Source organism: Podarcis pityusensis (assembly GCF_964106645.2).
Source record: "Podarcis pityusensis genome assembly, chromosome: 8".
Classification (NCBI taxonomy): Eukaryota; Metazoa; Chordata; class Lepidosauria; order Squamata; family Lacertidae; genus Podarcis; species Podarcis pityusensis.
Genome location: NC_138033.1, coordinates 67843376 through 67868748, shown reverse-complemented (window position 1 = coordinate 67868748; position 25373 = coordinate 67843376). Strand labels below are relative to the sequence as shown.

Here is a 25373-nt window from a genome sequence, read left to right as displayed (position 1 = left end):
TGCAAGATCCTCTAAACCCATACTCTCTCATCCTAGGGCATCTTGAATTTTGATTGCACCATTGAAGATTTTGGGGATTAAGCTGGTATATATACCTTGCTAAAAATGAATGAATGAATGAATGAATGAATGAATGAATGAGTAGAAGTGCAATGTGAGGCTACATTCATTGGAGACCAGACCAGATGCACTGAAGTCTTTTTGTTTCCTTTCCACCAGGGAACCCGACAGCACTTATTTTGACCTTCCCCAGTCGGGGCATGCAGGGAGCAGTGAAGCTTCTAACCGCACAGAAGTCACCATGGATGTCTTCCAGATGAGAAGCATGAATGACTCCGTAATGGTAAGAGATGGCAAGAAAGTGGAAGGCTTTGTTGACTCAGTTGAAGCTGCAGAGGAATGACATGGTGATGGGTTGGTTCAAGGGATACGTCAGACTTCAAGCACTGGTGTCTGGACTGGTAGGGCAGAAGGTAGGGAGATGAACAGTAGGCGGCGCCAGAGCCAAGGGTAGCCAGAGCCAACTGATCCCAGTTTTGTCTCCATCTTCCTCTCTACTGAGTTCTGCAAGAAGCAACACTGAGACTAAGGAAATGGAAGCTGATAGGCAGTGCCACCTCCTGGGCTGTAAGTAAGAAGGCAATACAGCTGGAGACTAGCTGAGATCATAGGGCCCCTTTGACCCTAATGGAACAGCCTTCTTCTACTACTACTACTACTACACACACAGAGAGAGAGAGAGAGGGAGAGGTATTTCCCACTCCTAGTCTGAAATGGTACTGTCTGTCCTATCATTTCAAAACTCTACCAACATGTCCTGCAGAGGTTTGGCCTCAGGAAGCATTTGCACCAGCTAAATTCTCTTTTTTAAATAATAATAATAATAATATTTATTACTTTTCCAACAATTTAAACACTACAAAAACAATACAATACAATACAAAAACACTACATAACATTGACACATTAAACACATTGAACTAACAAAACAAAACAAAAACAAGAAAATAAATCAAACAATTTCATTATCCCATCTTTCATTCACTTATTTCCACGACCTCCTCACACCTCCCTTTTTGTATTCCACTTCTGTTAATTGTTTCAGCAATTCCTTTCCATCTTCCTCTGTTTTCTATCCTATAATTATCTTAACTCATTCTAACCTTATTTTTTCCTTTAATACTCTATTAATCTATTTATACTTAATTCCTTATAACATTTCTACTAAAGCCATATAACTTCATTCTAACATTTTTCTAACATTCATTGATTTTACAGTATTTCTGTAAATAGTCTTTAAACTTTTTCCAGTCTTCTTCCACTGACTCTTCTCCCTGGTCTTGGATTCTGCCAGTCATTTCTGCCAGTTCCATATAGTCCATCAACTTCATCTGCCATTCTTCCCGGGTGGGTAAATGCACCAGCTAAATTCTCAAGGGAAGGAGGAGGTGAGCTCTTTCAAGGTTGCCCCAATCCAGTAGATTGCTGCTTTAACACTACATCCTTTTCTTTTACATTTTGAATTTTGTGTGATGTGATTTCCTCACAATAAACCTCATTTTTGTTAATCGCACCACCTATGGATATATAAAGGAAACAATTTGGGGGACCACTTTTGTCATCATGGCATCACAGCAAAGGAGCAAAAGAGCAGCCAGTTCTTCTTCTTCTTCTTCTTCTTCTTCTTCTTCTTCTTCTTCTTCTTCTTCTTCTTCTTCTTCTTCTTCACCACCCTTTGTTGGTCCACATCCATCCCATGACCCCCTCCAGACACTAGTTCACTGTCTGCACTGTCTCTCCTGATCCAGATAACACACAGAGAGATAGATATTGATGATGCTTTGCTTCAGATCTCTTGAGGACTGGTTCCAATGGATCTGTGAGGTTTGTTAAATAGAATGGGAGAGAAGATTCAACCTTATGGGGAGGTGGTGCTCACAGATCAGTTCCCATGAGGCTGATCAAATATTTCCCAATGCTATTCTCTGAAACACCCTTGGATATCTTATCTACTCTAACTGATCTTTTTACTGGAGATTCTAGGGATTGACCTAAGACCTTCTAGATGCAAAGCAGATGCTCCACCATTGAGCTATGTTCCATCTTCCAGAGTTGCTTTTGGCTAAATCAGACCATTGGGCCACCTTTTGTCTTCTCTAACTGGCAGCAGCTCTCCAGAATCTCAGGCAGATGTCTTTCCCATCAGATGATGAACTCAAGCCCCTTGACTTTACCCACACATCAGCCTTGTGAAGTAGGTCAGGCTGGGAGACTGATGCAAGGTCCTCCAGTAAACTTCACAAGTGAGCAGAGATTTGAACCTGGGTCCCCCCCCCGACACTCTCAGTACACTAGCAGTGTGATGAAATGTGTCCTCCGATTTCTCAAAAGCTTGCTTTCCTCACAAATGAAGCTTCAGGTTTTCTGCCTCATTCTCAAGGCATTTTAGGATTTCTGTAGGATTTCTCTCAATGCAAGGGTTGGAGCTCACTTTATTGCTGCAAAGGGGTCACAGGTGGTTGATGTTACTTTCTTTCCCAGTAAACATTTCTCCAGGGCTCTGCAGCCTCCTGCCCAGTTCCCCCCGCTTCCGATTTGAGAGAGAGCTATGGGATGAGTCACTCACAATGGCTTTCCCTGGGCTTTGATTGGAACGTGGGCACCCAGGAAGGCTGCAGACCACTGATGAGATGATGTGTAGAATAAAAGCAAGGACATTCACAGACCACTCCCTTGGCCCTCTCAAAAGGTATGCATGGCAAACAAACAAACAAACAAACAAACAAACAACCCAAGAATTTCTCTAAAAATTTCATCTCCCCTTTCAATATTTTGCAAATGCAATTTCCTCTCATGTTATTGGATGGGAAAATGGGGGGGGGAGTGGATGCAGGAGAAGATTTTGGCACAGCACTCCTTTATATGCTGGATCAAATTAAGGACCCTCTGCATTCAAAAAGAAGTGATTTACCATGGAGTTGTGTGCCATCCTCTTCACACAGAGGTACCTCTGATAACTTTCCATGGATCCCTCAAGGCTTCTCTCTGGGAGACAGTGGTGGAGGCTACTCCATTAGGGCCAACGTGGCACACTGCTCCACCAATATCAGTGCACCCTTTGCATGCCACGTTGCTTACACCCAGTCAAGGGAGTAGCACTGCCCACCACTTCCTCTTCCTGTGTCTCTGTGTTGCCCTTGTAGAACTTCAGCAAGGATGAGTGGCGGGGACCAACCCAGAATCAGCTGGCTCTGCCTGTCGTTGGTTCTGGCACCACCTACTGCTGGACTCCTGCCTCCTGTCCCACTAGCCCCAGTGGGCACCTGTTGCCAGAGTTTCAAAACCAAAGCTGAAGCCACTGCCTATAGTTTCTCTTGGTTGGTTCCCTCTCCTTCCCCTCCCTATTCTCTTATCATGGTTGGGCCCATGGCTGCTGGGGTGGGGAAGGATATGAAGTAAGAGTCCCAAGAGGGAAGACCAGCTTCCTTTCTTCCTTCCTTCCTTCCTCCTCCTCCTCTTTGTTTTTTTTTAAAGTTCATCCACCTCAGCTGAACAGCCAAACATCTTTCAGGTGTAGGAATGTGAATCATAGAATTGTAAACTTGGAAGGGACCCTGAGGATCATCTAATTCAACCCCCTGCAAAGCAGGAATATGCAGCCAGGGATTGAACCTGCAACCTTGGTGTTTATCAGCACCACGCTCTAACCAACTATGCTATCCAGGTTTAAAGCTTCTGTTGCTTGACTGGACAAGCGGAAGGCAAACATTCTTGCAGTAGGTGGAGCACGTCAACAGCACAAAAGCAGAGGCTCTAATTCGTGCTGGTATAGAGTTATGCCGCAAGGAACCGTGAAAATGTTTTCCTGCGGTGATACTGATGTTGCAGTTCTAGGAATACAGGAAGGAGCCTTATACCGACTCAGACCATTGGTCCACCTGGCTCAGCATTTTCCGCACAGAGGGCTCATCCAGACTTCTGCTTGTTTCATGCCTAGGAAGCAGGGTCTTACCGGATTCCTGCTTGCCTCATGCTTTCTAGGCATGAGTCTGAGTGGTTTTGCCTTTGCCCCAGAAAACCTACTCTTTAGCCCTAAATTGGAGCAAAACTGCATTCTGCAGGGAACTGGCTGCTGTTTGTTCCGATTTGGCACTAAACTGCAGGTTTCCCCTGGAGAAAGCAGGGGACAAACTGAGGAGATGATAAGCCCCAAGTTGCAAGTTTTCAGGCAGGGCTTTCTCACCAGCCCTATCTATAGATGCTGTGGACTGGACCTTCCACACAAAATGCAGGTGCTCTAGTGCTGAGCTACAAACGTTCCCTGAAGACACAGCAGCACAGGATGGTGAGTCAGACCATTAGTCCATTTCACTATTGCCTACACTGACTGACAACAACTCTTCAGGGTTTCATACAGGATCTCTCCCAGCTTTACCTGGAGGTGCTGGGGATTGGATCTGGAACCTTCTGCATGCAAAGCAGATGTTCTACCACTGAGTTGTGGTTCTTCCCCCTATGCACACTTGCTTAGGGGGTCAGCCCCTCTGAACTCATTGCTGTGTAGACATGCCTAGGTGGAGTAGCATTGTGTACAGAGACTGGCAGGAGTTCTCCAGGGATTCAGTTAGAGGTCTTTCTGTTGGGGTCCTATTACCTACTGAAATCCTTTCATATGCATATTGAGCAGTGTTTGTCTACTGAAGCTTGGTTAGAGAATAGACTTTGTCTGTTGAAATCACACAAAGAGAGATGCAGGAGAATAATAAAGTTGTTTGTTGTAGGAAATACACCACAAGGATTTTAAGAAATACATAGCAGCTAGAAAGGTTTCTAGTTCTTTTCTAACTAGCCCAGAGAAGAAGAAGGCAGTCATGCTTGCTCCTTCGATCTCTCAGAGGCTAGTTCAAAGAGGACCTGTCATCTTGAGGTCTAAGAAAGAAGTGTGAGGAGGAGGAGGAGGAAGTTGTAAACACGGCACCTAAGATGTATCAGCCTAAACAGACAGGAGACAGAGAAAGAAGCTGATAGGTTAAACACACAGGGATCATCTGGGGATATGGATGCCCCTCACTCTATCTCTCTTAACCCCAAGCAGAGTTGCACCCAAACTTCCAACACTTTCATCACCTAGCTGAAGACTCTGGGAATTGAACCTGGGGCCAGCTGGTTGTGGGAAGAGGAGCAAGACACTCTGACTAGAGATCTGAACTGATAGTTTGCAGAGCGGTTTTGAAAGTTGGGTGCATGCAGCCCCAGAGGTAGTGGAGACTGGTCCATTAGAGCAAATGGGGTACTGCCACACCAACTTTAATTCCTCTGGATGTGCTTGGATAGCTCAGTTGGCTAGAGCATGGTGCTGATAATGCCAAGGCTGCAGGTTCGATCCCCGTATGGGACAACTGCATATTTCTGCATTATAGGGGGTTGCACTAGATGATCTGCAGAGTCCCTTCCAACTCTATTATTCTATGTCCACTTGCCTTCTTACTTGCAACTTGCCTATAGGGTGGCCCTGGCTGTCTTCTTCATACTCCTTAGTCTCAGTCCTTGCCCTTATAGAATTTAGCAGGTATGAAGAGTAGGATGGGGAGTAAAACTAGAATCAGTTGGCTCTGTCATTGCTTCTGGTGCCACCTGCTGTTGACTTCCCTGCTTTCTGCACTATCAGTCCCACTAGGCATCAGCTACCATTGCCTAGGGCAAGGATAACCAATGCGGTGCTCTCTGTGTTGTTGGACTATAGTTCCCATCAGCCCCAATGACAAATGATGATGGGAGTTGGAAGTCAACATCTGGAGAGCACGACATGGCTAGGGCCACAGGTTTCCCAGCCCTCTTGGAAGCAAGGATCCTCTGTAACATTTTATTGCAGGTTCTGCTTGTGGAGTGCTAATATGCCAACCCCTGTCAATAATATCTGAGCTGAATCACTGTAACCCCACAATAACAGCCCCTTACGCAGGAGCCCAGAGGATGTGGTTGCATCCAGGTGAGTCCGGCTCAGAGAAGACCCGCTGAAATCATTGGACCTAAGTTAGTCATGGTGAGGACCTTCACTGGGTATACTCTGAGTAGGATCCAATCCGTGGTTTACAGAAGAACTGATCTTGCCCAGAGTTGTAAAGTTCTGCACCAGCATCTATATCTGGGTTTCCCAAACTTCGGTCTCGAGCCGTTTTTGGAATACAATTCCCATCATCCCTGACTAGCTCCTGCTAGCTAGGGATGATGGGAGTTGTAGTCCAAAAACAGCTGGAGACCCTATTTTGGGAAACCCTGATTACAGCCTAAGATACTGTGGGCTACAGGGCAGTGTTGAGGTCACTTGACCCAACACAAACCATGTCATGTACCCTACTTTATAGAGGACAGCCTCTCTGTTGAGAGACCTAGGAGATGCCCAGCCACAGTTTCCACTTGGACAGTAGCTCATGCTGACCAAGCATGGTCATCTTCACTATGCTGAGAAGTTCCAATTAAATTGTTCCAATTAAATTGCTGTCTTTATCTCTAAATCTGCCCCTGCACATATAAATTAGCATTATGCAAATGTGACGTAGATCTCTGTCCTCTTTTGCCCTCTTTTCTGGAGAAGTGAGAGTGGTCGTTGTCGCTGCCCCTCAAACTCTTTCCAGTCTGCTGGGAAAATGGAGTTCCGTTGCTCATGGAAAGTATATGGATAAAGGGATGGGGGACGAATGCAAGAGAGATGGGCAGGAGGCAGCGAATGATAAAAGGAGGCTTCATTCCAATATCTCCAATGGTCCTGAGAGTGTGAATGTGGATCCAGATGAGCCTGTTGGTGGATATGCATGCACTTGTTAGTATGTGCACTCTACATTTCAGAGTGTTGAGAAGTTCTTTTCCTATGGCTGGTTAAGTTCAAAGTGCTGGTTTTGGTGTACAAAGCTCTCTGTGCAGCATGGGACCAGGACACCCGAAAGATCATCTCACCCCTTATATACCCAGTTGATCACTGCACTCTGCAGGTGAGGACCTCCTGCAAATGCCATCTTACCAGGAGGCTCTTTGGTCACAACGTAGAAACCGGGCCTTCAGTGTGGTGGCTCCAGCTCTCTGGAATGCCCTCTCCTTGAATATTCAACAGCTGCTGTCTCTGTTGTATTTTTGGTGCCAACCCTCCTCCTCTCCCAACAAGCCTTTTAAGTTGAGATCTCTCCCAGTCCGCATCTGTATTGGAATTGTTTTCAAGGTGGTCTTTATCGTTTTATCACTTGTTGCTTGCTTGCCCTGGGCTCCTTTGAGAAGGAAATGCAGGACAGAAATAATTCCTTTGGAAGGAGGAGCGACTTGGAGTCCTGCTTTTGGCAGGCAAAAGCTCCTAGGTTTGGTTCTTGATAGAATTGGAAATGGGCCCTGTCAGAAAGGGTGGAGAGTCACTGTTCAGCATACACCAGGGGTTAGGAACCTCAGGCCCAGAGCTGAATGTGGTCCTCCAAACCTCACTTTTTGACCCTTGGAACTCTTCCCAAGCCTCAACTATATCCAGAGGCCCTGGGGAACAAGCTGGACACTGAAGAATCACCACGGTGTCAGGGTTCGTTCTTGCTCAGATCTGGAACCAGGGGTCTCATTGGAGGAAGAGCAGGGGGAGCACAGCCGCTCCTTGAGTGCTTCTGCTCAGCTGGAACATCCCTCTAGCTTGCCTGGTGAAGGATAGAGATGAGTGTCTGCAAGTGTGAGTAGAAATCAATCTACTGCACAAAGCTGAAGCTTACATTCATTGCTCCACCTGCTCTTGCCTCTGGTACCACCCACCACTGGCATGTGGCCCCTGGAATGTTGCCCAGAAGGCAATGTGGCCCTCAAGCTGGAAAAAAATTCTGCATCTTTGCCGTTGATGATTCTGAGCTGGATGGACCAGTGGTCTGATGCAGTAAATAAGGCAGCTGCCCATCACCCTCCATGCTTCCTGATCCTCTCTTTGCCAGTCCTTGAGACACACACACACACACACACACACACACACACACAATCAAAAGACAAACTATCCAGATCCACACCATACATTCAAAGCACGTTCAGCACTCATGACTTCCCTCAGAGAATCCTGGAAACTGTACTATGTTAAAGGCATGGGGGATTGTTGCTCCATGAGGGGCAAACTACATTTCCCAGGGTACTTTGGGTGAAAGCCAGGTACTTTAAATGTGCGATGGAGACGCTTTAAATGTATAATGTGCAAGGTTACCATATTTCAGAAAGTGGAAATCCGGACACAAAAGTTGTTGAGCTTCTTTTGCAAAATCTCTTGCAAAAAACATGGGTTGCCGTACGCCCGGGTTTTCACAGACATTTTGACCAATTTTTGGAAATTCCGCCCAGTCGCTATTTTTGGTGGATGAATCCCAGCTTTGTCTGGGAAATTCCAGACATATGATAGCCCTAATGGTGTGGACTGAAGCCTTATAGGTCAACGGAGAGAAGCTTTCATGCAGCTTGCCAGCTTGCAGACTTCATGATATTAAAATTCATTCATGCCAGTGGTATGGAAGCAGCACAATCAGTACCCCGCTTTGCACTCTTGCATATACAGTGGTACCTGAGGTTAAGTACTTAATTCGTTATGGAGGTCTGTTCTTAACCTGAAACTGTTCTTAACCTGAAGCACCACTTTAGCTAATGGGGCCTCCTGCTGCCACCACGCCGCCGGAGCATGATTTCTGTTCTCATCCTGAAGCAAAGTTCTTAACCCTAGGCACTATTTCTGGGTTAGCGGAGTCTGTAACCTGAAGCGTATGTAACCAGAGGTACCACTGTATCTGCATCTATCGATCGATGGATTGATATATGTTTTTGTTGCAGAAAGAAGGCCTTCTCTTTAAAGCACAGACTTCTATAATCTATTACTATCTGTCTTGGGAACAGACCTTTTTTCCAAGCTTCACAAATACACACACACAAACACACACCTGGGGACAATTTCCAAATCATTCCGTTTGCCCGTGCAGAGAAATCTCACTCTGTCCATGACAAAGCAACGTACCACCGAAATCTGTTTCATGCAGCTAAAAAAATATTTTGGACATGGGAATTAAGTCTGGCTCGGTTTTATTCTGCAGAAAGGACACCCACCTCACACTCCAACCCCCCCCCCTTTCCACTGAGAACCAGTGGTACTGTCCAATACATCACCGGGCAAGTCTAGGCCTGCCTATTTCTTTAATGAATAGTCATGAGAGAGGGAAAGGGGTGGGTATGAGTTTTGTTGTTAGATGCAGCTAGATGACAGAACTAAGGTGTGGGGAGGGTGCCGGGGGTGGGGGTAGAGAAGCAAGCAAAATAGCCAGCCACCAAAGTAGCCAGCCCCACATCTTTCCACTGCCCTTTCCCCATTGGCACACCACAGGCACTTCACCGCCCTCCCCACTTTTGCATGCCGTTTTAATGCCCCCCGCGGCTCCACCGTCCACCCCTTGACTCCATGACTCCGGCGACAGGGATTTCCCCTGTTACTTTTAAACCCCAAGAAGACTAAAATGCTGTACGCTAGCAACCCAATGCAGCACTACACCACGGTAGGTGTCAACTTTTCTTCTGCCGAGGGCTCGGTTCCCGTGACGCGGTGGCGCTTGGCTAGACCTAAACAGGGCACCTGTGGATTCTTGAGGAATGCCAGTGTGGGCTGGCTCAGGATGGGTTGAAACAGGGTAGTGTTTGCTTTGCCTGTTAGCAAGGGTTCAGTGGCACAGGACATCTGCTTTGCATGCAGAAGGTCCCTGGCATCCCCAGGTAGGACAGAGAGAGTCTGAAAACCTGGAGGGACACTGCCAGCCACTGTCTTTGCACTTCTGAGCATGTGGGGAGACGCATTGATCTCACTCTAGCAGGCTTGCATTGAAGATGGAGTTGGGTCCTACAGCACAGGATGCTTGTTTGGCAAGGCATCTGGTACGGTGGCTCAGTGGTGTATTTTGACCTTTGTCTCCAGTTGAGATAAAGGGTTAGGCTCCGACTTGACTCCCACATGTCAATTTTTTTTAATGCTTCTCTTGCGGGTATTTCCCTATGCATCCATAACTTTGTAAGGGAGGCTGTTTAGGAAGCTGCTCAAGAGGACTGGGGACAAAAAAGGATCTGTAAAACCAAAGACCCGGTACGTTTAGGATATGGCAGTCAACAAAGACCACAGGGGAATCTACGTTGTCCTTTTTAGGAATGGGATCCTGCGATTTAGCCTACGCTGTGACAGTTCAGCTGTTTGCAGGGGTTCCAGCAAAATACAACACAATGTTTTGGTCCTCAGCATGGTCTTCAAAGAGTGACAGAGGAGGGTTTGTCAACATGCCCACAGAATTTGGCTCCTTACCACAGTGAATTGGAAACGAGCTTCCTTAGAATAAAAGAAAGGCACTCACTGGCAATTACTGATGAAGTGCTTGGCTCTTATTTCAAATATTATAAGTAGATAAATGCCTTTAATCAATAGTATGTGTCAGTTAAGTAGTCCATTAAGTGTTCCATTAAGCAGTCAGTTAGATTTTGCTCAGAGTAGACCCATTAGGCTTTATCTAACATTAGTCCTAGAGTAGACCAATTCATTCCAATGAGTCTATTTTATGTTAAACTTAGTTGGATACAACCCATTGAAATTAATGGGACTAATGTTTGATAAACCCAGACTCTTGTGTTGATGCCCTAGCCTTTGAAATTATCGGATTATTGCTTGGTTACAGATATGAAGGCTTGTTTCTTTATGGGTTTTCTGTGTTTCACCGATGGCATTCATACGTTACTGTATGTGCTTTTAAGGCAAGTATATTAAGCACTCTTAACAAGTGAGAAAGGAAGACTGAGAAGAATGAGACTTCTGCTTGAACATGTTACGTTCAGGTGGTGTGCTTCTTAGCTTTTCTGACATTATTTATCCTTGACAATCTCAAACAGTAAATACCTTTTTATATAGAAAAATCACCATGTTATACTCTTAAAGCTATCTTGCAAAGAAAGCAATTTCACAGTAATTATTTCCATTTCTCTTTTGCTTTGATCCATGAAATCGCAGAACAATTAACAACCCGCAAGAACATCTCCAATGGCACAGAAATTTCCACGAAGTTTACGATGACAAACAATCCCCCTCTCTCTCTCCCTCCCCCCCCCCATATATATGAACAATGGCAATGTTAATTCATGCTCAAACCCTTTGCTGTAACTTTAAAAGTCGCTCCAGAGCCTGGCTTCTAAGTTGCATTTATTAAATCCTGGCCATTTCATTGGGATCCTGCTTCCTAGCTTGGACCCTAAATGTATTACCTAGAAGTGAATTGCACTAAAATCAAAGGGATTTATAATCTGATTCTTCACAGTTAGAAGTTATCTGTCAATTTATCACTCAGCATTTAAGGTGATCTGCCTTAGATCTTGTTGTCTACCAAACAGTGTAACACACCCATGGTGTGTGCTCGGTGGGGTCTGACTCTTAACTTGCGCTAATTGGCGTGAGTCACTCACGGTAGCTGCCTCCGATCCTGTGTAATGCTCACAGGCCATGTGTTTTCTGTAACCTTAGGAGATAATTACCAGAGTCAGGGTGACTGTGTCTCTTTAATTTACTTCACCAGTAATCGCCACCGTTGTGGTTTTGTTTCTTCTTCTTTTAAAACAAGCCATTTATTATCTGTATATCTTGCACTCCCGGTAATCTCTCGTCTAGATTTCTGATCTGATCCATGCTGGATTACATTTAGTAATTCTGTCATAGTACCACATACTAAAGCTCTTGAGGGTGTAGCGCAGTTAAAATGCTGACCAAGTTCATGGCATTTTCTTGTGATAGTACACACAATTTACCGTATTTTTCGCTCTGTAGGACACACTTTTCCCCTTCTAAAACGTATGGGAAAATGTGTGTGCGTCTTATGGAGTGAATGCAGGCTGCGCGGCTAAGCCCAAAGCCAGAACAGGGAGATGGAGTGCTGTGCAGCGCTCTGTCTCGCTGTTCTAGCTTGGGGATGGCTGCACAAAGCCTCCACAGGGCAGTGGGGTGAAGGTACCCCACTGCCCTGCGGAGGCTTCACAGGCTGTCCCTGAAGCCAGAACAGCAAGAGGCTGTCCCAGAAGCCAGATCCCTCTTGCTGTTCTGGCTTCTGGGGTTCAGAATTTTTTTCTTCTTGTTTCCTCCCCCCCAAACTAGGTGCGTCTTATTGTGCAGTGCATCCTATAGAGTGAAAAATACGGTAAATGCCATACATACACTTACTCACAAGGAGTCTTCCCTAACATGATGCATTTTCACTAATATATGCATTTCACTAGCATTTCTATGCACACTGCCGCTCCAATATATTCACAGCTTTGTACACATTATTTGGTTACTGAACTGCTACCAACTTTGATGGCCTTCAAAAGAGGATTGGACAAATTCATGGAGGAGAGAGCTATCAATGGCTACTAGTCGTGACGGCTATTCTCTGCCTCCATAGTTGGAAACAGCCATGCTTCTGAATACCAGTTGCTGAAAATCAATGGAGGGGAGAGTGATCTTGTACTCAGATCCTGCTTGCGGGTTTCCCATTGAGGCATCTGGTAGCTACCATGAGAACAGGATCCCGGGCTAGATGAGCCTTTGTGCTGATCTCACAGGTTGTTACTGTGTACTTTTATCTTTTCAGAAAGTGCCAGTTAGGCAGAGGTCTGCAATAGCATCCTAACTAAAGTGAATCCATACCCGCTGTCCCCATTGCAACACTTCTTTAGAAATCTATGGTGCAATCCCATGTGGAATGCTGTGCCCAGTCTCAGAAGAGGTTGCAAATCAGGAAAAAAAAAGGAGTAGAAAAGGGCAACTAAAATGATCACCAAGGTGCAGCAACACCCCTATAATTTTATTTTCTTTTTTTGAACTAAGAAGCTCCTATCCCTGCAGCCTTTTTGGTTCAAGAAAAGAAAAGAAAGTTCGGATTTTCCAAGTGCCCCTATTTTCCAGGGACAACCCCAGATTTAAAGAAGTCATCTGGGTTTCTGAATTGGTCCAGGAATGTGCTGCTTTCCCTTAGGATGTCTCTATTTTCATCAGAGAAATATTGGGGGTATGGAATGGGACGTCCCTATTTTCACTGGAGAAATGTTTAGTTTGAGTAAAGGTGGGTGTGGGACTTGGCAGAGGTTTTTTTTTTAGAAAGTTAGGCATGGTGTGGAGAGAGTGGATGGAGAGGGTGGTGTTTTTTTTTACCCTCTCTAATGAGACAAGGACACAGGATCAGCTGAAGAAATGGATTGGTAGGAGATTCCAGCCCAAAGGAAGGACTGCACACAGGGCATAGATAAACTATGGAAGCTGCTACTGCGAAATTAGGTGATGGCTTGTGATGGCTTGAAAATGGGGGTTAGACACATTCTTGGTGGTAGAGGAGGAAGCTATCAGCAGCATCTAGTCATGATTGCTGTATATTATGCCCCTGATGACTGGTTGTTGGGGAACAACGGTGGGATGGGCTTCTTGCAGCCATATCCTTGTGGTGGGCTTCCCATGTGCATCTGGTTGACCAGCTGGGGAAACTGAATGCTGTACCTTTAGTCAGATCCCGAAAGACACCTCTGATGTTCTTGTTGTTGTTGTTTAGTCATGTCCAACTCTTCGTGACCCCATGGACCAGAGCACGCCAGGCACTCCTGTCTTCTACTGCCTCCCGCAGTTTGGTCAAACTCATGCTGGTAGCTTCAAGAACACTGTCCAACCATCTCATCCTCTGTCGTCCTCTTCTCCTTGTGCCCTAAATCTTTTCCAACATCAGGGTCTTTTCCAGGGAGTCTTCTCTTCTCATGAGGTGGCCAAAGTATGTTCTTATGCCTGTTCATTTCCCCATCATTAGCAATGGAAGAATTTGCTAGTTTGTGGCATCCCAGTATCTCATTTTTCCAATCTTAAATTCAGTTCTATCTCTTTCTGCAGCAATTTGCAATTCAATCATCATCATCATGAAAATTCTTCAGCATTTTAGTGTGAATTTCCTCCTGATAAACACATTTTTGTATTTTCATGTTTTTTTCAGCCAGAAGTCTGTCCTGTCCTGTTTTTTAATAGTTTTTTTAAAAAAATATTTTTAAAAATGAAAATGTTGTGCTTAAATTATATACATCCTTGTACACACTTTCCCCTGAAATATGCATTTTTTGCACATACGTTTTATGCATTTCTGTTATAAAGTTCACACTTTATATGCCTTTCACCTTTGTACACATTAGATGGTATCCAGTGCTAGTCCTACTCAGAGTAGATCTTCTGAAGTTAATGGGCACGACTACCTTAGTTTCAGTAATTTTAATGGGTCTGGTCTCATTAAGCCTAGCATTGGCGACAACCCATTATTCTCATAAAATACAGATTTTAGTATATGTCTTTTGAACCAAAACTGCATTTTAAAAAAATGGACTCTGCCGACTCTGTTTAAGCTGCATATTAGCTGGAGAACTGCGAATTTGGTTGGTTTGCTTTAAAATGCAGACAAGACAAAATTCTCCTCAATTCCTATTCTTGGGGATCTCTGTCTGAGGTGGCACCTCAAGTTCCATGGTGCGGAGGGCGAAAGCATCCTGGAACTGTATTATCAAAGAGGACAAAGGAGTTTTGCATGCATATTTTCGGGGAGAAAAGAGGTGTTCTCCACCAGTGCAAGTTCAGTCTTGCTCCGAATTCCAACTGTTACTCACTGAACACTGATGATATTGTAGGAGTTGCAACGCGCTGGAGGTCTTGCTTGACATGGATGTCTCATGTTGGTACTTTTTTTAAAAAAAAGAAAAAAAGGAAAAGAAAGGAAGCTATTAGAGTGCAACATCAGAAAGTTATCCGTGGGTGAGGTTCGAGAATCCCAAGTTATAACTTGTCCCTTGATTCCAAAGTCTGGTTAGTTTTAAAAATCTTAAGATTGATGGCATGTTGGTAAGGAGGGGAGGGTAACTAAGTTCCATTGCTGTGTTGAACTGGGGATCTGCAAAATGAAATCCACCCAGCTTCTGTTGCTTTGCAGACACATCTTCAGAGTTTTGCTTTATCTGGTGTAGAGTCAGGCGTTGGGTGGGATCCAGTGCTAGAGTAGACCCATTGATGTTGATGGGCGTGGCCAAAGAATGTATATGATAAGGTTGCCATACGTCCAGATTTCTCCAGAGAAGTCTGGGATTGCAATGGCGGAATTAGCGTCTGGAGGGGGGAGGATTTTGGGAAATCGGCAAAATGTCTGGGTTTTTGAAACTCCCCCCCCAAAAAACTGTCCGGATTTTTAGTTCTTGAAATATGGCAACCCTAGTACATGCCAACCAGACGAACCTCGGGGTCCCTTACAAGTCTACAGTCCTATGATTCTATGGCTGTACTACCCTCTCACCAGCAGAGCCGTCTTTCCTATTGGGATTACTGGTGCGTTGCGCCAGGGCGCCAGCCTCTCAGGGGCGCCCCAGTGGGTGGGGGAGCTGCGCGGCTTTACCAGCAGCCTCCCCTTTCCCTCCTGCATGCCCGCCAGCTGTGCCCCATCAACCATACGGCTGGCGGGCATGCAGCTTCCTTCCCAAGCCCCCACGGGAGGAGAGTGATCCCCGCAGAGGCTTAGGTAAAGGTTGACAACTCTGGGAAACAGGGGTGGGGCGCTTGAGGGAACTTTGCACCACGGCGCTGGATATGCTTAAGACGGCCCTGCTCACCAGCAAGGTAAGGTTAGCTCCAACAGTTTCCGGCGTATGCTGAAAACAAACCAACCCACACACTTATTTGCCTAAGCATTTTTCTGGACACAGATATAGTGCTGATATTTGCTGCTGGATGTTGTAGGTGTTGTTGCTCTGGCGTTTCAGTGTTGGCTTATTGCATTTTTATAGTACATTATCATTATCATCATCAGTATTATCGTTTGACTGTAAACTGTCCTTAAATCTTCTGAATAGAAGCAGTGGTGGAGCATGCAGTATGCCCACACTGCCCAGGGCAGGTGCGCACCCGAGGAGGGCAGGGGAGTGGAGCTCACTCCCGAGGGGGGCAGGGTGTGGAGGGTGCCCTCCCAGGCACGGGATAGCCACTCGGGTGCATGGAGCGGCATGAGTGCCTGGAGCCAGGGGTGGAGCGAGCCGCTGATGGGGGACATTCAACACACTGTCCACCCATGACTCCCAAGCCTCTCTGAGCTGTCAAAACGAAGGGGGAAGGGGGGAATGGCGCCGACAAAGCGGCGCAGCTCCCGCCTCCCCCCCAACAGCTCGGGGTAGGCTTGGAAGTCATGGGCGGGCAGTGTACCAAATGTCACCCCTCTCAGCGAAGGCACCCGGGGCAATCCGCCCCCACTGCCCCCTTCCTCTGCGCCTGAATAGAAGGTGGCATATAAGTTTGTTTTTTAAAAAATATATTTCTAAATTATTTTAACGATGATGATGATGATGATATTGTACTGCTGTTTGATTCTTATGTACACTGCTCACACATTCATGTTCTGGGTGAAGGTGCAGTTTAGGGATTTCCCAAAGAAATAAATGGCAGTATTTTTCATGCCAGTAGTGAGGAAGGTCAGTTACAGAGCCTGAATATGCCTCTCCAAGCCTCTCTGTTTGACCTTCAGTGCTATCCCCATCCTCACACCTTCCTGGGCAGGTTTCACACCCTCCTTAAACCATCATAACCCCTCCTTCTTGGACCACTTTGGGTATCTCCTTCTCTCCTCCACATTCGCTTCAGATCTCTTAAGGGCTTAACCAATCAGTTGTTGTGCTCTCTATTTTCCCCCTTGCATGCCATGGTGGCTGGTGGATGTTTGGACTGGTGGGGCGGAAAGCAGGGAGCCCAACAGCAGGTGGCGCCAGAGCCAACGACAGGCACAGCTAACTGGATCTAGCTTTGTCACCCTTCCTTCTCCCAACTGCGTTCTGTAATGGCAACCAGGAAGCGGACTTTATTTTTTGAGCCTGAGACCTAGAGTGTGGATACAGGTAATGACCCAAGCTTTCTTTTGAACACACCAGAGCAGACTTTCCTGTTGTTGGACCACAGCTCCCATCATCCCTGGCAGCTAAGGATGATGGGAGTTGTAGTGCAACAACTTCTGGGGACCCAAGGTTGAGAAAGGCTGCATTAGAGCCTTGAAGAACTCAGCAGAGAGGAGAATGGCAGCAGAAACTAGTTAGTTAGAATCATAGAAGCTTATAATTGTGGAGTTGGAAGGGATCCCAAGGGTCATCTAGTCCAACCCGCTGCAATGCAGGGATCACAGCTAAGTGGTAGTTGGCCCTGCCTGTCATGTGTTCAGTGTTCTGGGCAGGGGATATTCCCAGCTGTACCGGGAGATGCCACTGATTCAACCTGGGGCCTTGTCTGTGCAAAACAGGAGCTCTAACCATTGAGTTTATGGTCCCTCCCCAGCGAGTGATGTTAGAAAGCTATTGAAGCCCTGGCATGGGCCTTCAGCATGGACACCAAGCACAGGGCAAGGGAATCTGTGTGCCTGTTCTGGGGTGGAAGACCTACGTACGTGCGCAGGCTTGCCTCTGCCAAGACCAAAAATATACTTTGTTCAAACACGCTCACGAACTGCCTCAAAGACCTCAAAAAGGTGGGAGATGCATACGTTGAAATAAGGAAAGCGGATCGGAAGGAGGCTTTGTAACTCAGCAAGAGGGCCTTTGCTTTCTGCGCAGTATCCTCAGGTGTGGCACTGTGGTGCCCATTGGGAGTGGTGGGGGCCAAAGGGAGGAGGCCCAACAGCAGGTGGCGCCAGAGGCAGAGCCAACTCATTCTAGCTGTGCCCCATCTGCCTCCTTCTCCCTGCTGAGTTATACAAGGGGCAACACTCAGGCTAAGGTGGAGGAAGCTGATGGACAGCGCCCATCCCCTGTTGACTAATGGAAAGTAAGAAGGCTGGCAGGTGGGGGTTGGCTAAAGGTAGCTAGCAAGCCAGGACCTCATTTGCCCCCAGGGAAGATTCTTTGCAAAGTCTTCAAGATTCATTTGCCCATCCAGGGAGAAATCAGTGGGGTAGCCTCATGGGTGCCATGCCCAAAGCCCATGGGCCACATCCATTGCAGGGGACCCACCAGCTCCCAGCAAAATCAGCACCCTCTTTTCTCCATCTCAACGCTGAGCTGAGCAGCTTAAAGCCCCTCTGCACAGCTCAGCACTGCAACGGTGAAATGGCCCAGTCAAAGCATGGAGTTGTATGGAGAGGTTTATGCCACTCAGCCCAGCACTTCAGTGGCAATGAGGGTGGCATGACCTGTGCGAGTGGCTTTATATCTGCTGCATGTGTGTGGCATGTTCCTTGGACACGTTTACCTGCACAAGGAAGTAGAGAACTGCTTTATTCCAAGCCAGACCCATTGGTCTATCTAGTTCAGTGTTGTTTACACTGACTGGCTGTGGCTCTCCTGGGTTTTAGACAGAGGAAATCCCCAGCTCTGCCTGGAGATGTCACAGTTTGAAGCTCTGCTCTGCATGCAGAGTTGATGCTCTTTTGATTGAGCCACGGCTGCTGTTCTCTTAATAGTTGTATGCTTCTCCACAGATGACTGCTGTGCTCATTCATTACATCTGTGGATGAGAATGCACTGCAGCCCATTGCAAGTACACTTGCCCATAGACTTACAAAGCTGGAAGGATTCTTGGACATCACCTCCTTTGTGGGGAACCTATGGGCCATCCAGAGGTTGCTGTACTGCAGCTCCCATCATCACTTTTGGCTGTATGCTGGCTGGGGCTCAGGGATGGAGGGGAAATTCATTTGGTCTGCATTTTAATACAAACTTCTCAAATCTGCCCCGCCCCAAACAGCTATGTGAACCGAAACACAGTTCTCTTTTGAAATGAGCACTTCTCCAAGAGAAGATTTTCAATGAAATAGTCCAAGCAAAGACTGCATATACACAAGCACACACGTATTAGTGAAAATAACAGTCAAACTTGCACCCTATTGGAAGATGGGGGAAACCGCTTGCAAAAATGCTCACAGAAGGCAAATATGTGTTGCGAAAATGCACAAATAAGGAGAAACGTGTGTAAAAATGCACACACACACATTTTCATGCTGTCTTATGTAAAAGGGGGGGGGGGAATGCAATGTGCAATCTAGATTTAAGACTGGAAAAAGGAGAGGAACTGAAATGGACATCTCTTTCTATCTCTACCCACAGCTGCACCTCAAGATACGGTAGTTCATGAGGGCCAGTCACTTATGCAAATGCCTTTAGTCTCACTTTCAGAATGGACAGCGCCCAAATCACAAAACCTTTAGCTCTTCCCAAGGGCAAAATGCAAGGGTTCCATTTTGCTAAATGTGTTATATGTATTATATATGTATGCATATATGTATATATCCTGGATTGTGGGGGTTTTTTTGGAGGGGGAGGGTTGCACACATGTCATCTCCATCCTGGACCAAGTTGAGGAACAAGGTCAGACTTGTTAGAAAAAAAGGCAAAAGGCAAAAAGAGAGAGTATCCTTCTCTTTTTCTAACAAGTGGTGGCTTGTTTGGAATTGGGGGTGGTGTAGTGGCTAAAGATAAGAAGCTGAGCCATGAATGGCCCATGCTGGTTTTCTCTGGAGTGAGGCTACCCCTTTAAAGGTGCCTGTAACAAGACACCTGGAAAACTTTTTCTTTTGCAAAAAAAAGGAGTGTGTTGAGATTTCCATGTGTTTAAACTGGCGGTGTTATTTCTCTCCATCCCTTCCTTCCTCCTCCCCCCCTTTCCATCCTCCTCCCCCTCCATTTCCTTTCCTCCAGTCTCAGTTTAATTTGCTAAACAACAGCATGGATCAGAGCACTGACAGCAGGGCCGCCTCCTCTAGCCCTTATAGCTCCGAGCACGCCTCCAATGTCCCGACGCTCTCGCCTTACTCGCAGCCCAGCTCCACCTTCGACACCATGTCCCCAGCGCCTGTCATCCCGTCCAACACTGACTACCCGGGGCCGCATCACTTCGAGGTCACCTTCCAGCAATCCAGCACGGCTAAATCTGCGACCTGGACAGTAAGTTGCATGGCTTTTTTTTTTTGGCTCTTTTGGGGGGCAAGGCCACAGCTCAGTGGAGGAACAGCTTCCCTTTGCATGCAGAAAGTCCCAGGTTTGATTTTTGGTGTCTCCAGGTAAATCTCATTCCTGAAGGTTTAGGCTGGAGAAGGGGAGACTGAGAGGTGATAGGAGAGCCATCTTCAAATACCTGAAGGGCTGCTGCATAGAATATGGAGAGAGCTTGCTTTCTCCAGCGGGTAGGACCCAAACCAATAGATTCAAATTCCAAGAAAGGAGATTCTACCTAAATATTGTGAAGAACTTCCTGACAGTAAGAGCTGGTTTGATAGTGGAATGGACCACCTTGGAAGGTGGTGGACTCTCCTTCCTTGGAGGTTTCTAAGCAGAGGTTGGATGACCATATGCCATGGATGCTTGAGTTGAGATTCCTGCATTGCAGGGGGTTGGACTAGATGGCCCTTGAGGTCCCCTCCAACTCTACAATTCTGTGATTCAGTGAAGCCCTGGAACACCACTGCAAGGCAGAGAAGACAATACTAGGGTAGATTGACCAATGGTCCTACTCAGTGCTTTTTTTCAAGGGGTACTCAAGGGCAGCACCATTTTTTGTTGTTGTTAAAAAGTGTGTCACTTACTATAACAACTTCATGGTGAGTACCAGTACCTATTTTTCTAGGGGGGGAAAGCACTGGTCCTACTCCATATAAGGCAGCTTCTCATGTCCTTCAGCTGGGGATTTGCCAGCCAGGAATGCACTCCCAATAGGTTGCCATCTTATTTATTTATTTTAGAACCTAAGCAACTGCCTTGTGCAGACTCAGGACACTGATCCATCTAACTCAGTGCTGCCTACACTGACAGGCAGAAGCCCTCCAGGGTTTCTGAAGGACCTGGAGATGCCAGGGATTGAATCTGAGCCCCTTTCCATGCTCAACATGTGCTTAACCCACTGAGTTATGGCCTTTCCGCAAATGCTGGTGCATGACAATAGGCTTTCTTTTAAATATGCATTTGCCCATATTGGGCAAGTGGACTTTTCAGATGTGTCAGTGCATCTTACAACCATTTTGCCTTTTTCGCTCTTCAGTCCAACTTTGGGAGCTAGGTCACTGGTATGTCCATTATATGTCTCAACAAGCCAGTTCCAAAATCCCATTATACCTGGTGCAACGCAAGCAAAAGGGTGCAGGGCATAGCCGAACAGATGTGTCATTTAATGTTCACTTATTACACATATATTTGATCATACAACTTAGTGCAGCATAGGCGGGGTTTCCCATGTAGCGTTGCATCCATGTGCTGACCAGACCTGATAACAACAACAACAACAACAACAATCTGACTTGGTTGCCCCAGCCACTGTGGGTGGCTCCAGCCACTCTGTTTAAGTATGGCAAGTTGGCTGTGTCATATCCCTTTAGACTAGCAGTAGCCAAAAGTGTTGCCTTCCAGATTTTGTTGGGCTACAATGCCCATCATCCCTGGCCTTGCTGGCTTGGGCTGATGGGAGTTGTAGTCCAACAACACCTGGAGAGAGCACCCTGTTGGCTGTAACTCTTAGACCGTGCCTTCAGAACTGGCTTCATTCAAAGTGTCACCCACTGAGCTCTATCAGACAAAGCAAACTAGCCACTTTCCGCAGCAAGGTTGACAGGGGTCTGAACCCACTTCTCTGGTATCGCTCAGGTTAAGTGGCAGGTTTAGCCAGTTCCCTTCCTCAGCAGTCTCAAATGGTCACCACACACGTGGTACACAGTACATAAAGAGGCATCCCTCTATGCTGCTCCTGTGACACACACAGCCTCCCTTCCCACATGGTTCCTGTCAGTAGGGATGGAGGAGAAACTTGACTCACTTCACAGTTAAAGCCGAGCCTACCTGTTCCACGCTTTCCAAAACAATATGCGAACGGAAACATGGCCATCCTTTGATATTTGCGCTTCTTTGAATTTTTCAAGGCAGCCAAGTTACGTGCACCAAAAGCGCATTGGCTGGGGTGAAGAAGCATGCATGAAAATGCATGACATTAAGTGAAAACAACATGCAAAACTGTATTCTGTTATGAGAAACTGCTTTGCAAAAATGTGTATATTAGGCAGACTTGCAGACAAGCATGCGTATATTAGGAGATGGCCACATTAAAATCATGGTGAATTTTCACAAGCACTTTATTGGGTTGTTTTTTTTGAGAGAGAGAGAGAAAATAATAATAATCAGGAAATTGATGTGGAAAAGTGGAGAACTGAACTTAAGACTAAGAAAAGAAACCGAGAAGCTGAAGATGACAGATTCACTCATCCTTATCAGTCAGGATAATGCATCGTGAGTGGTGAGGAGTGTGCCAAGGGCACCACAGCACCTTTCTCCTCCTAAGTAAACTGTTTATTTGGGTACAAGGGCATTCTCGTTGGCAGGCACGTGGCTTTGGAATTCATTGCCAGACCACAAATGCTGCAGGCTTTCCTGAGATATTTGGGGACTCAGCCCCAACCCAAACCCTTTGCAGGCTCTCCTTCGAAAGGTTGTTACTGGGTTTCCCTTTGCTCCAGGCCTTTCATGATATTGTCGTAATTTTGAGTGGGTCGGCCTGCCTTATCTGTTACTGCTCTCCCAGTATTCTATTTGCTAACTATAGCCATTGCATTTCTGCAGTGCAAGCTGTCATGAAGGAGGCAGCATATAGCTGTTTCAAACCCATAAAATGGTGCTGTTAAGGGCACCATCTCTGGGCAAAGCCTAGCCTCCATCACAGAATATAAGAAGCCACCTTAGACTGAATCAGACCACTGGTCCTTCTAACTCAGTACTGCCTTCACTGGCTGGCAGTGGCTCTCCAGGAAATCTGTGCAGGAGTGTCTCTCTGCCATCCTTGGGGATTGAACCTGGGATCTTCTGTATTCAATGCAGGTGCTCCACCACTGAGCTACAGCCCTTTCCTTAAAACACAGGAACATAGTCAGCTGCTGCATACCGAGCCAGACCATTGGTCCATCTAGCTCTGTCTTTTTGACACTGGCTGGCAGCAACTTCTCAGGGCTTCGGGCAGAGGACATTCCCAGCCTCCCCTGGTGATTCTGCAGGGTTGTAGGACATGCGCTCTTCTGCATGAAAAGCAGGTGGTCTACCACCAGGCTTCCCTTCCCTAAACTGAACTCGCTTAGCTGAGTGGCCCAGCCCAGAGTGACCAGGATCCCACAGGAAGGCAGAATTTCTTTTCATGGCACAGACCTTAACGTGATTAGTAATAGCTCAACAGGTTAGAGCATGGCTGCTAATGCCAAGGTTGCAGGTTCAATCCCTGTATGGGACGGCTGCATATTGCAGGGGGTTGATCCTCAGGGTCCCTTCCAACTTTACAATTCTATGATCATTGACTAGTGGTTGTTGAAAGGAGAGCTGGCACTGAGGCATAAAAGCCCATTGTCTGCACACGCATGCAAATATTGTAGCAAGTGTTCCGCTAGCTGTTAAATCATCGTGGTAATATTTCTAAACCAGCCCAAGTTAAATGGCACGCACAAAACGCTTCTCATACTGGAAGGTGTTAGGATGAGCTCATCACCAGTCTTACATGCTACTGTCTAGCATTAAGATTTCAACTGATTTTTTACCACAAGCCTAAGCACACTTACAGTACCTGGGAGCCAGGTATGATGGGGGAAGAAACATGATTCAGTTTGCATTTAAAGGTGAACCTAATGTGTACTTTCTGCAACAAGACACAGTCATCCTTCGGAATGTGGATGTCTCCGAATCTTGCTTTGTCTTTCCCCAGCATATCAGAATGCATATATTGGGGTAAAGATATCCATAAAGGGTGCATATATTGGTGTAAATGGTGTACCAAAATGCGCTGCGCTGTGGGGAAACTGCTTTGCAAAAACTGTGCACGTTAGGAAAACCTCATACCAAAAACTAGCAGGAATTCACAAATGTGAGTGAATTTTCATGAGAAGTATATAAAAAAATTGGAATTCAGGCGCTGATGTGGAGAAAACATGGGCTTGCGTTAGGAAAAACAAGAAACTGAAACAGACAGGTTTTGCCCATTCACACTTGGGAGTAGCCCCGTTGAATTCAATGGAGCCCAACTCCCGAAGAAACGCACATGGATTCTGGATGCACATTTCCTTGACTATAGTCCTGCAGACAGTTAGGCAGCTGCAATCTCAATGTGGAGATGCCTAGACAAACTCACCCGGGAGTAAGCCCCACCAAACATACTTCCAAATAAACAGGCATAGAACATGACTGCAATTGTGTTCAGAATCTGAGATGTTGCCTGCTCTGTGCAATGGTGGCTTGCCTGTCTATCTATATCTATCTGTCTATCTATCTATCATCTATCTATCTATCTATCATCTATCTATCTATCTATCATCTATCTATCAATCATCTATGTTTATCTATCATCTATCATCTATCTATCTATCTATCTATCTATCTATCTATCTATCTATCATCTATCTATCTATCTATCTATCTATCTATCAATCAATCATCTATATCTATCTATCATCTATCTATCTATCTATCAATCATCTATATTTATCTATCTATCATCTACAGTATCTATCAATCATCTATATCTATCTATCATCAATCAATCAATCAATCAATCAATCATCTATATCTATCTATCTATCTATCAATCATCTATCTATCTATCATCTATCATCTATCTATCTATCTATCTATCTATCTATCTATCTATCTATCTATATCTATTATCATCATCATCTATCTATCTATGCTTTAATCTCCCACCTTTGCTTCAAGGAGCTCAAGGTGACATACATGGCACTCTTCCTCTCCATTTTATTTTAACAACCCTGTGAGGTAGATTAGGCTGAGATGATGACTGCCCCAAGAAGACCTGCTTGGAATGTAAGCTGTTTTGCCTCAATGGGGATACTACTCAGTAAGTGTTGCTAGGGACAGAGTGTCCATTGATCAGATATCCTGGGATTGCACATTATTTATTTATTATTTAGCATAATGTATATATCATTTGAATACAATAAACCTCTAAGTAGTGGTTTTCAAGAAATATTAAAATGATCAATTTTTTAAAAGTAACGCTAAACACATTTGAAAGAGAATTAACATTGGTAAATAAAATGAGATCAAAACACTTGTCAGCATTGTTGCATTTTAATATTTTGCTGGAAGCTGCCCAGAGTGGCTGGGGAAACCCAGCCAAATGGGTGGGGTATAAATAATAATAACAACAATTTATTATTAATATTCTGCATGTCTGGATAGGCTTGCCAAAACAAAAATATTTCAAGCAGGTGCCAAAAAGAGAATAGCACAAAGGCCTCTCTGCCTTGTATCAATAGGCAGGGAGTTCCAACGTGTAGGTGCTCCTACACTAAATGATTGATTTCTTACAGTTGTAGAAC

The 25373-nt window shown here is 45.7% G+C and overlaps 1 protein-coding gene across 2 annotated transcripts in view; it reads left to right on the top strand.

The window, feature by feature from the left end:
* Window positions 1-219: 219 nt before the first annotated feature.
* The window catches only part of TP73 (tumor protein p73), a 70641-nt gene continuing 45487 nt past the window's right edge, over window positions 220-25373 (top strand). For both annotated transcript variants that reach the window (XM_081016129.1, XM_081016128.1), the window contains exons 1-2: window positions 220-343; window positions 19720-19965. In XM_081016129.1, coding sequence (XP_080872255.1) covers window positions 302-343; window positions 19720-19965 — 288 coding nt within the window. In that variant the 5' untranslated portion in view covers window positions 220-301. The remainder of the gene's footprint in view (window positions 344-19719; window positions 19966-25373) is intronic.